General features: G+C 44.7%; 1 protein-coding gene across 4 annotated transcripts in view; it reads right to left on the reverse strand.

Moving 5' to 3' along the window:
• Positions 1-11140, reverse strand: part of ZNF777 (zinc finger protein 777) — a 28146-nt gene extending 17006 nt beyond the window's left edge. The window contains exons 1-4 of one of the 4 annotated variants that reach the window (XM_077148958.1): positions 11023-11140; positions 5292-6152; positions 4086-4212; positions 2148-2261 (exon numbers count right to left, since the gene is read on the reverse strand). In XM_077148958.1, coding sequence (XP_077005073.1) covers positions 2148-2261; positions 4086-4212; positions 5292-6137 — 1087 coding nt within the window. In that variant the 5' untranslated portion in view covers positions 6138-6152; positions 11023-11140. Of the gene's footprint in view, positions 1-2147; positions 2262-4085; positions 4213-5291; positions 6153-7065; positions 8539-10224; positions 10350-11022 lie in introns of those variants that run through there. The other 3 variants (XM_077148939.1, XM_077148948.1, XM_077148965.1) reach the window with 3 other exon arrangements.
• Between the last annotated feature and the right edge of the window lie 1665 nt (positions 11141-12805).

Here is a 12805-nt window from a genome sequence, read left to right on the forward strand (position 1 = left end):
TTTTGGCCCAGCACTGGCTTTGGCATGGAAAGACAGGTTACAGCTGATGGGTGCTATTAAGGACTCTGATAATTGTAGTTTCAAAGAACAATCCTGCTATCTGTACAGGTTCAGCCTTTGGTTTAGCACAGAGGTGTGAACTGAAGGCCAACTCTGTGGAGCAGCAGTTCCCAAGTTCTCTCTTGTCCTCTTTCCCTCCCACCCTAGGCTCCAAGGGTTTGGAGATGACCAGTGGAACAAATGGCACATTTCAGCCATACAAGGAAGCCTCAGTGAGGCTGCCACTTCCCAACAGCTCAAACCCAGGCTGCATACGTACATATGCAGAACAAAACTAGCCAGGGGCATAGTGAGCAGGAGTATTTTCCTTTCGATTCAGGCCCCATTCTGTGGGAGGCACATCTGTGAAAAGGGTGTGAACCAGGAGACAGAGAAAGGGAATTGTGCTCTCACTCCAGCACCTCTAAGAAAATGCTACGAGAGTAGCACCTGAACCACAAAACCCCAACTGGGACATCAGGTTGTATTTTAGGATTTTTACCACAAACAGCCTTTCTCATATTCTCATTCTTTGCCTCCCAGTCTTTCTTTCTTATTTTTTCCTTCTCATATCTCTCTATTCCCACTCTAACCTTGTTTGTGGACGTGGCCACTCAAATCCTTAAGATTCAGACTTATTTTCCTGCAAACAAACTATTATTCTGACATGTGTGAACTTGTCCCCATTCTACTATCCTATTTTTTTTTTTTTGTATGCTGTATGGCCAGGGTCATATTTCATTCTTTTAAGCATGTCCCATTATCACAGAACCATTTGTTGAATTTCTTTTTCTTTTTTTTTTTTAAATGAATTTTTTTTTTTTTTTTTACATGGGCAGGCACCGGGAATCGAACCCATGTCCTCTGGCATCACAGGCAAGCATTCTTGCCTGCTGAGCCACTGTGGCCCTTTTTTTTCTCTTTTTGGGAAGTGCATGGGCCAGGACATTCTCACCTTTTAAATTCATTGTCTTTATCTGCCAAGATGATAAGCATCTCCCTCAATTTAAATTTCTAGGTGAATTTCTAGCAAGATCTCTCTTAACAAACATGCCAGCATTTATATTTTCATAGGAGTTCTGTCTCGCTCATAAGTCATCTTTACTCTAAATACCTGTGGTTGACATTACTCAATGTATTTCTCAAACTCCTCCTTGGAGCCAATTTATAGATCCCAAAATCAATGGCATTACTTCAAAGCAAAATCTAGCCTTTGGCCTAAGCTGTTTTTCCCCCGCTAGATTACCCTCCTTTTTAATAGACACAGTCACAGATGATGTTTGGCTATTTCCAAACGATACAGCTCCCCACAAAGGACAAAGCTTTGCTTTCACTGAAGATCTTCTAATTAATGATGCAAGTCTAAAGGCAATTCCAAAACAAGGGTTCCAAAAACTCACTATGTGCCATAAAAGCAACAGCAGTGTTAAGTGTATGGTGGGCCACTGCTATGACCACTGTGAAAGGCACACATCCCAAGTATAATGACAATAGCTGGGATTTACTGAGTCTTCATGACATGCCAGGCCCTAGGGTTAGCTGTTAGTACTGATCCTATTTTAGAAAGGTCGAATAACTAAAATCATATTCCTAGTAAGCAGAGGAGCTGGGATTCAAATCCAGGCAGCCTGATCCCAGAGTCTGTATCTTAGCTACATGTTCTTATAGTTGGTTGTACCTGATGCCTACCTGCTAACTCCATCTGACCACCTCATGTAGATATTGTCTTGCCTGGAGTCATGTATTTTAGGATCTGTCTCTGTACATTCCACTGACCAGCTGCAGTACTCAGGGATGCGGCCCTTCTATGGGAAAGTCCAGGATGCATGAGCACTGCCTTTCTCTGAGTTTCTTATTTTATTCCTTGCAAAGAGCAAGGTGATGCTTGGATACATCAAAAACTCCCTAAGATAAGGAACGCAAAGGCATTCTTATTTATCCAATAGTTTGGGCCACTGGCAATAGTGGAAGCCGCATGCAGGCCTCCTCCTTGCATAAAGCTTGCTAACATATCTCTCCAGGGTCTATTGTGGATTGTAAAGCCCCATGTTGGAACCTCCTAAGGACTGAAATATCTACAATCCAGAATCTACCCGCCAGCGACTCACCAGCACTGGGATCTGTGGGCGTCTCACCCTCTTCAGAGTCTTCCTGTTCCTGCATGGTTGGTCTTTCTCCTCGCTCCATCTGCGACATAAGGTCTGGTTTGGAAATTGCATAGTCTGGGCAGAAGAAAGGAAATAAAATATATTATGGGATAAGGTCACACTGGATGGTAAGGTGTCAACCTGTGTGAGTGTGAGACCAGGAGTAGGCTCCTCTACCAGAGACTGGCAGTGTTTGAAAATAAATGGGCCAAGTTTCTAATCATTTTTCTTAGGGCCCACTCTGAATGTGTGTATGTGTGCATATGAGTGAGTGTGCATGTATGTCTAAATGTGTCCTCCCATGTAGGGACCTACCTAGGTCCCTGTACCCTATACCTAGGTACAGCCTACCTACCAATGAAAATTGGCCCATCTGTCATCTGTGGCTCGTGTTGTTCACAGGTGGCCGATGCCTGCTCAGGATTTTATGACAAAGGCTCAAAATATTTGAAATTTAATAAAGTAAAAATTAATCTTGATAGAAAACCTAGAAACCATAAAACAAAATAGGGGTAGATTTCATTACATAAAAAGTTTAAAGATCTTTGGAAATAAAGTTAAAAGGTAGATTTGGAAGAAATATTTTATATATATATATATATATTTAATATCCATAATTATATATAAGGAACTCCTACAATTAGTAAAAACAAGCAAACAAAAAAATAAAGCAAAGATATGAAGAGGTAATTCATAGATGAAATACAAATGGTCAGTAAACATAAGAAGGGATGTACAAGTTCACTAATCATCAAAAAAATATAATTTAAGGTAATGAGGTGTTTTCATCTATCCAAAAGACAGAGATTTAAAATAGAAGAACATCAGTGTGGGCCAGGGTATGGAGAAATGGGCATTTTCACACATAGCTGTATAAACATAAATTGGTTCAGCCTTTTGGAGAGCCACATGGTAGTAGCCATAAAATCGTAAATGTGCACCCTTTTGACTCAGCAATTCCATTTCTTGGAATCTGAACTACTAAAATACTCTTGACAGTGAACAAATATACAGAGATGTGTATCACAACACTGTAATAATGAGAACAGAATCAACCTACTGTTCAACTATGGAAATGTCAATTGCCTGATGGTTTATCCAAGTAGGTCCACATGTCCTGACATAGAAAGCTGTCTATGACACACCATTAGGTAAACTAAGCAAATGACCCCATTTCTGTAATCCATGAATTGCATGTACATGACTGTTGCATCATGTTAATATTTGTATATGCATAAAGATAAGATGAGAAAGAACAGGACCAAAGGTTCATGACGGTTGATTCTGCAGAGTGGTATGGGGAGAAGGGTTGTTTTTTATTATATAGTTCTAAATTTCCAAATATGTATGTATTTTTATAATTAATAAAAAAGAAAAAAACATTTTTAAAAAATGAGTGAAGTTATCCTATGGGGAGTTAAATATGTGCAAAATTCAAACAATTATAGCAAGAATCAAAGTTTCTATACAATAACACATTTAATGTCTTTTAACTTTTTTTGTATATACCTAAAGAGTTTCCTATATCAGAGAAATGGATGCATATAAAACTAAAGTATATTTTCCGATGTTTTCATCCCTAAATATTTTAACGACAGCAAGTATAATGAAAAAAAAAATCCACAGGTTTTGGGGTAAGGCAGGTCCTAGTGAAAGAGTGACATCCTAACAAAGGGACCTAGGGCAAGGACTTAACCCCCATGGATCAGTTTCTCATCTGCACAGTGGGGACGAGAACCTGTGAAACGTAAGTCCACAACAGATGCTCTCTAAAGGTAAGAATTCAGTTTTTCTTCTTTTCTACTCTTGGTCCTACTGGAGTTCAGAACTCCCGAAGGTTCTGAATTAACCCCAAACTGATGTCAATGATGCCCTCGATGAGTGACACCTTCTCCTTACCCATGGAAACCAGAGACTCGTAGTTGCCTCTCATCACATTCTTGTAGAGCTCCTTCTGCCACTCAGACAGGTTTCCCCACTCCTGCTCCGAGAAATGGACAGCAACATCGTCGAAGGTTACGGGAACCTGAAATCACACACACAAGCTTGGCTCTGACCAACTGGAGGTCAGTCACAGGTCTCACGACTGTCAAATATCAAGGCAACAAAATGGCTCAAGCATCTCTTCCTCAGGATTGGTGTGGGAAGGGCCCAAAATACACAGCTCCGGCATTTTACCTAGGACCTCCCTAGGAATCTGGCCAGGCTTTGGCCACAGTCCTGGCTCCAGAGAATGAGATGCACGGTATCTGATCCTTTCCTCTCTAACAGCATAATCCTTGCTACTCTAACGTGTGGACTGAGGACCAGCAGCAACAGTACCATTAGGGGCGTTGTTAGAAATGCAGAATCTCAGGCCCCACCCTAGATCTAGTAAATCAAATTCTGCATTTAGTAGACTCTCTGGGTGATTCATACGCACAGTACTATTTGAGAAGTGCTGACATAGAGAATACAGTCTATAGAAACATAGGGAGTTCTGCCTACATGAGGCCATGAACAGGGGCTATGGCACAGAAGAACAGAAAGAACAGAGTGAAATCCAGTCCACATTCAAGTTCTTTCAGAATCTTCTGCAAAATAATATTAAAGACTTAACTGTTCTCTAGGATCATAGGATACCTCTTGAAATCATTTTACTGGCATTAACATGCTTTATTAGTCAAATGATAAAAATGTTGAGCAGGACAAAGCCCAGTAATGTTTCACCTGGGAATTCTTTTCACTCTGATAACAAATCACTAATTAACTCCTCAATGATGATTCACCAATTAACATTCATCAGTGACTGACTTTAAAGCCACTCAACTTGGCTATCATCTGGCTTTCTCTACCACATGGAGCACTCTACTGAATGCCATTCTAAACTGACAATCCCTGATCACTGGAAAATATCTCTGATCTATTAACCTATGCTTTTTATCAATAGGAGAAATCCTTTAGTTTTGGCGTGTCCCGTTCTTAATGAACCAACCCTAAGGATCATTATCTTTTTTTTCTTTCTCAGCCATTTCTTTCCCTTTCTTTTACATTAAACTAAATTCCTAAACCAAACATTCCTATTCAGACCATTTCCTTGGGAATCCCCAATTGGGACAGATTTACCTTAGGTACTTCTCCATTGCTACCTGGAGGCAGCCGCAGGATCCAGAAATTTCTGTTTTTCAGTAGGTTCTCCATGTTCTCCAGCCGCCTCTGCAGCAGCCCATACTCCTGCAGCAGGGTCCCCAGCACAACCCATTTGCTCTCCAGATGGTTTGCAAACTCCACGGCAGTCTTCTCACAGTCAGCTATCTTTTTTTCATTTGTCCCCGTCCTGCCCTCCAGGGTGAGTAACCTCATGGCCTGGGCCTCCAATTTCCTTTCCACTGCCTGGACGGCAGCCCACATGGCCAAACGGGTGACCTCTGCCGTTGGGAGTGATGTTTCCTTCTGGGCTGCAGAAGAGATCTGGAAGGGGCTGTCCTTTTGGGAGACTGGGCTCTGGAGCAGGGTATCCATGTCAGGCTCAGGAACTGTGGGAGAGAGGGTCATAGGGTCTTTCTCAGGAACTTCAGGGGAATGGAGTGGGGCTTCCTGATGGTGGGTGGAGTGGGAAAGAAGTGAGATTTCTTGTTCAGCAGCAGCTGGGGGTGGAAACTGGGTTTCTTCTTGGGAAGCCAGGGGGCAGTGGAGATGAGTCTCTTGCTCAGAAGTGGCAGGATACAGGAGTGAAGGTCCCTTCTGAAGGACATGTGGCATTCGGCCAGAAGTCTCTTGCTTGGGAGCACTGGGAGCTTCGAGTTGGGAACCTTGTCGGGGAATGGTGGGAGACAAAGAAGGGATTTCTTTGGGGGGAAGAACACGGGATGGGAACAGAGTTTCTCGGGGGAGTCCAGCAGTGGCCTGGCGCAGGGTTTCTTCTTGAGGAACATTGGGGAATGACAGAGGTGATGAGCGTTGGGTCTCCATGTCCAGTTGCTGGACCTGTTTTCAAAGAAAGGAAATGACAGAATTGAAAGGCCAGAGTTTCCAGTTGGCAAAGTAAATTCCAAAGATAAGTATCCACATTAAAAGGGTCTCAGTTTGGGGAGCAATATGATATGTTTTGGGGACATGAACCTCTTCTTGAGACTTTGGCACTGATTTAGACATAAATTATGAAACTCTTATGAAACGCAAATAAAAAATGATTATACAGCCTTCTGTTTTTGATAGAGCCATCTCCTTTTTGCAGAGCATGTACGTCAAGGTATTGTCTTATGAGCAGGCATGTGTCAAGGAGAAAGGGGACCTGACTTGGATTAGAACACTGACCCTCAGCCTTTTCTTCACCTCTGACTAGAACACCTGGGTCAGTTACCCAACTTCATCCAGAAAATGAGGATAATATCTGACACACCTACTACCTCACTGAGCAGGTCGAGAATTAAATGAAATAAAACTTTGAAAACAAACAGAACAGCATTTTATAGATGCTGGGCCCTGTTATTATTATTATGAGATTCCCAGCAAGGTAGAAAGTGACCATTGGATGGGAGCAGTATTGTTAACTGTGGCCCTGACATCCAGCCCACACTATTTCTACCAGTACTAGTAGGCAGTCCTGGGGCACTTCCCATACACTTTCCTTCCCTTTTGTCCAATAGTGGGGATTTAATATTACCTTTTTAAGTTTCTCAAACACTTACTCTTTAATAAAAGTTGAATTGTTGACCTAATAAAATTTCTTAAAGCGTTTATATGATGTATTTGACTTTAAAACATTTTCTGTGTACCCAGTCCCCACCACAGTAGCCAAGTGGGCTTCTGAAAATTCTGGGCTTCCTTCTGCTATAAGCAGAGAGAGAAGAGAGAGACACCCAGACAGGTGAGGACATGCCAATTCAGCCATGCCTACAGGAGTCAAGGTCCTACTGGCAGATGGTCCCGGCCACTGCTGTAGGTGTGCTTTGGTGGTCTGGGTTCTTCCAGATGCTTCTTGAGGAAGAGGCAAGGACTGGATGCAAAGCTCAATTCGGCCAGTTTTGCTCCTTCTGTCAAGACTGGTGGGGACTAAAACCAAAACAAAGATTCAGGTTCCTTTTGGGATTTCAATTATTCATATGCTCCCTGTTCCCCACCTTGCCACATCCATATTGAGATAATGTTTGTATCATTGGGGAGAAACAGCTAAGATCAGTGAGTGATCAATTCTGTATTTGTCTAACCAGACAATCAATATCTCTACTGGAATGAATGGAATTTCTCCTATGACAATTTTTGTCCATTTCTTCATAATCTTACCTCGGTGAGTCTGCTAAATGGCCAATTACTACACTTATATACATGTGATCTTTAAAGCAATTAAAAAACTCCAGTTTTTTTCATCTAAAAATTAGCATATATCCCTGGTGCCTGTTCAATAAATGTCTGTTGAATGAATGAGGAGCAAACTGCTGGATTATAAGAGAAAGGTTATTACGGCAAATAATGAAGTTCCTTTAGTCATTCATCAAAGACTCACCTAAACCTATTTATCCTCCATACTTATTTTTTTTTTATCTTTTCATTCATTCATTCATGAGTGGCTTAACTGAGGCAACATCACACTTTTAAGACAAGGCGTGAAGACCCAAGATCCTGTCTGAGCAAAACGTTTTGGAGGTAGGATGATTCAATAGCTCCGCTGCTATAGAATGGAAGAGCTAATTAGTTGTGTAATAGCTAACAAGTATTTGGAATTTATTACGTGACAGGAAGTGTGTAAAGAATTTTAAAGGGTTATCTCAGTTAATCCTCACAACAACCCTATGAAGTAGGTACTACTAGCATTATTATCTACACTTAGCAGATGAGGACACTGAGATTTGGAAAGTCTAAAAAAGTTGCCCAAGGATATACAATCATCTGGCCACACCTGAGGTTGTGTCCAGGCTTCATCTGTACTTTGAGGCAGCTAGCTGGTCAGTATGAGCTCTGAATCCTTTCTACCTCTAAAATTAGGGTGGAGGCCTGGAGAATAAACAAAGATCTATTGAGGTCCTATCATGGGGTTGGGGTGAGGGGTGGAGGCCCTGCCCTTACAGACATTACCATGGGTTGGGTTCTTGGACTCCTTAGAAAACCTAATGAAAGTTATGGATTCTCCCCTTCAAAAAATACACATGTTTGCAAACACTTTCAAGGGATTCATAGACCCCTTAACCTGAAAGCTCATAATGACTAAGCCATCTCTCAACTCTTCACTCTCAACAGGTGGAGGCAAGCCTCTTTTGTAGGAGCCTCAGATGCAGGGAATGTGACTAGCTTAATGCAACACAATAGACACATTATGGCCCCACTTTAGAGGGAGATTAGGATATCTGTCTACAACTAGTGGGAAGAAGAGAAAAATCTGCCCGGGGGGGGGGGGGGGGGGGGCAAATTTAATCTTCCTGTGTAACAGAGGGGTTTAAGTGAAACAAGGACTATGCTTTTTTTAAAAAAAAAAAAAAAAAAAGGCTCCAGTTTAGTTAATAAAGCCTGCAAAGCAAGACATCTTCACATCATCTAAGGAAAAAATTTTCCTTGCTCTCTATTAGACCCTCTCACTCTTTTCCACTTCTGAATTTGGAGGGCTGAATAGAGATGTAAGACCAAAGGAGCACGTCCCATCTTCTACTCCACCCCCAAAATAAAAATTTCCTTGCTATAATTTCATCAGTCCCAGTAAACCTGTGGGTTGATCTTACCTTAAGCAGAAAGAATGGCCAAAGAGAGAGACAGTACTGTAAATACAATATCTAAAATGCACAAGCACACATTCTCAAACTACTGGGGGACAGTAGGAGTTCAAAAATCCTACTGAGCCACATATTCCATAAGCTTTAATTACCCCAATGTCTCATAAATGGATGGAATCCCTGGGGAGTCATACTATAATAGCAGATACATTATTATACATATCTGACTTTAAAAAGAAAGCCTTGTCATTTTTTTGTATCACTCAGTGTGGCTCATCCAAGATTGTACACCATTCAAGGGTCCTGTAAACCTAAACCCGGAGGTAGTAATTTTAAATCTCCATTTTATTTATTTCTACAAAAGGTTAAAAAAAATTTTTTTTTTAAAGAGCTAGAAGTCTTTTTTAAAAGCCACGTATCCCGATCTCTTCACGATAGGAAACTAAGGCTTAAAGGCAATGGCTCCATGCAGTAATCTTTCTCACCAGTACAGCTACTGCATCTGAAAAGGCAGGTCAGCAGAGAAATTTTAAGACTGATTTCAAGAATAGCCCATTGATGAAGAATATCAGCCTCCAAACCCTTAGTAGCTTGCTCTCTGGACCCCAACTGTCTGGACACCCAAAGTTTGGTGTACCAGCAGTGTGAGAGCTGATCCGGGGTCCTCCAGATGCAGAAGCTGGAGGTTGAGGCGCTGGAGCCCAGATAAGTCAACTGCTTCCCCACAGCGGAGACGCTCGGCTGGGCGCCGGCCGGTTCCAATCGAGCTTTCAATTTCCCACCCGACGGACCCATGCCCACAGTCCGATCCAGCCTTAGGCCCCAGTCCAGGTCCCTAACCGTGGGAGGCCGCTGTTAGAACCGCCCTCTCGCGTTTTAGGCCCGCAGGCCGGGAGGCAGACATTTCCCAGGACATGGACGCAGTGCCACGGATGACTCGCTACGTGACCTTGGGGTAAGGCAGATCGCCTCCAGTTTTTCCGTGCCTCAGTCTCTCCGCTCTGCGAAATGGGGAGAGCCGCGTCAGCGCCACACTCAGGTCGGGTGAGGCTCCCAGGCGGCCGAGCTCTGCGGAAAATGTGGTAGTTGCAACCCCGACGGACGTGAGTGCTGAAATCGGCTCCGCAAAGAATGAGGCACGCCACCCCGGGCGCCCCACCTCGGGGCACGTGTGTTAGAGGGGAACACAAGTGTCCGCCGCAGCCTCGGACAGACGGCGGCGGAATTCGCCGCCAGGCTCCTAGTCCCGCAGATAGCAACCCCACCCCCACCCCCCCACCCCAGTCCAGTTCAGGGGCACGCAAGCTCCACCAGCGCCCCCCTCCCCCCAGCGTCGCAGCATTTCTTTCCCTTACCGAGACCCCAGGCCGGGCCGCCGAGCCTGGGACACGCAGACTGTCCCCGGGGCCGCGAGTCCGGGTGTCCGTCCGCGTGCGGGCCGCCCGTACCGGAGCCGGAGCTGCCTCGGCCATGGCCCTGCGCTGTCCTGCCCGGGCCCCGGGGGAGTCGCGCCGCCGCTGCCGCCGCCGCCGCCGTGCGCGGCCACACGCAGGGTCTGCACTCGGCCCTCTCCGCAGGCGATGCCCCGAGCGTCTACCCTTCCTTCCCAGCCACTCGCTCTCGCGCGGGCCGTCGGGCTCCGGCCTGCACCAGGCGCACGGGGTGGCAGGGACCGAGCTGCCGCGTCCCGGCGGCGGCGTCGGAGCAGCGCGCGCGGGCAGAACAGGCGGCCCGGCTGGCCCGCAGCGCTCCCGGCGCGACCTGGGCCCCCGGCCCTCAGCACCGGCCCCCGCCCCGCGCGCGGCCCCTCTGCGGCCGCCGCTGCGACCCCGGCTCCGGCCCCGGCCCGGGCTCCGAGCTGCGCTCCCGTCTCAGCGCCTCTTCAGCAGGGGAGCTGCACAGCAGCTGCCATGTTGATACAAACTGCATCCTGGGAGGCATGTCCCTCTCAGGCCGTTTAAAGAGAAACACTCCGACACTCGTCGGAGGCTACAGGAACCCAGACAGCTCCATCTACAGCTGGTAGGAGCGAACAGTGTCGAGCGAGCAGCAAGGGAGCGAGCGGACACGCCCTGAGCTCGGGGCCAGCCCGTCGTGGAGCCTGAGCCCTACCATCTAGGCCTCCCACCCGAAAGCACCCTCTGGCCTCTCACCTGGGATCCTCGCCTTCCCGGGCACCCCTAGGGCGAGGCCGGGAGGCAGAAAAGCAGATGAGAAATAGCAGCACGCGGCCAAAGCGACACGGTGGCGACTGGAGGCGGGTTGATTGGCTCCGACAGCCTTCCTCCCGCCGGATCCCCTTGCGTCTCTCAAATCCAGAACTCAGGGTCGTTCCCTTTCAAAACCTGCGCTCACAAAGGGATCTAAGAAATCCCGTCGCACCAAAGAAAGCACAGAGTTCATGTGACCAGCTCTGTGCAATCTGGGTTCCAGGGAAGCGGGCCGTGGTTCCAAGGGTAGCCAGGGGATTGGGGTGCTTTTGTGAACCTCCTGCTTGTCGTTTTCAACATTAAAAGACAGGATTCCTAGAATCATAGAGTGCTAGGACTGGAAGGGGTCGGACGGGTCATTTATGAGGAAATTGAGGCAGAATGAGGAGTGACTTGTTACCGGAAGTTAGTGTCGGCCCTTAGTGCGAATGCTCTTTCTAGCCTTAGAGCTGTCTTAAAAAGGATAACAGTTTGGAGTTGGCGAGCTCCCTTTCCTGGACAGGTTCAAGTAAACACATATTTGTTAAAATATGGCAAGGATTAGGAATCAAATGAGAAAGAGGGGGGGAAAAAGTGTAGGCAGACCTCCTAGCTACAAACAATGAAACCCAATAAGAACTAACTTAAGGGGGGTTAAAAAAAAAAAAAAAGGATCTGTTTGTTTAACTGACAAAAACCTAGGGAGGGCATGGGGTGGAGTTGACCTTGGAAGGTAGAACAGAATAGCTGTCGACTCAGATCTCTGGTTAAGAATAGAAAGTTATGGATAGAGACAAGGCCAGTATTACCTCCAAACTTTTCCCTCCTTTCCCAGAGTCAACCTTCAAAATGGGGGTTGAATTCTCACCTATGTCTGTGCATGTCATACCATGTATGTATCCCTAAACAATGCATGCTAGCGTTTTTGGTATTTTTACATTTTACATGAATGTAAATTCAGTCTATATTCTGTTGCAACTATTTATTGAATAAATAAACAGCAGCCAGGGGCTTCTGCATAGATCTCACTGTGCACTGTGCTAGAGCTCTTTCTCTAGAGAGACGCTTATATATGGAATATTGGCTGATGGAAACACATTCATCTTTTCTGGGATTGCCGAATTGCTGACCAAAGAGATTGTGCTAGGTTACACCCACCAACAATGCACGAGTTCCTGTTCTTCACATCCTGGCCAACTCTTAACAAATTAAGAACTTTTTTGCCAACACCATAAGTGTGAAATGGTAGTTAATTATTTTAATTTGTATTAACATTTGTATTTCCCTGATTACTAAGGAAATTGAACATCTTTTCATATTTATTGAACATTTGGGTTTCTTCCCCTATGAATCTCCTCTTCATATCCTTTCCCAATGTTTTTGTTGTGAGGGCTTTTTCTTATTGGTCTATAGGTGTTTTAAATATATATTCTGGATATCCATTCCATGTTGGTTATGCCCATGGCAAATGTCTCTCCCAGTCTGTCTCTTGCCTTAACATTTTTCTTGGTAAGTGTTCACAAAAATTTCTATTTAAATTTAATCAAATTTAGTAGTCTTTTCTTTTTATGATTTGTGCTTTTTCTGGCTTTTTTTTTTGTTTGTTTTCCTCTCTAATCCAATGCCTTAAGGATATTCCTCAATATTTTATTTAAAACATTTTACAGTTTTGCCTTTTCACATTTCAATGTTTAATTCATTTAGAATTGATTTTTTCAGCTTTTAAAAATATCTTCATTGTGCTGTA

This window comes from Tamandua tetradactyla, chromosome 1 (assembly GCF_023851605.1).
Source record: "Tamandua tetradactyla isolate mTamTet1 chromosome 1, mTamTet1.pri, whole genome shotgun sequence".
NCBI lineage: Eukaryota > Metazoa > Chordata > Mammalia > Pilosa > Myrmecophagidae > Tamandua > Tamandua tetradactyla.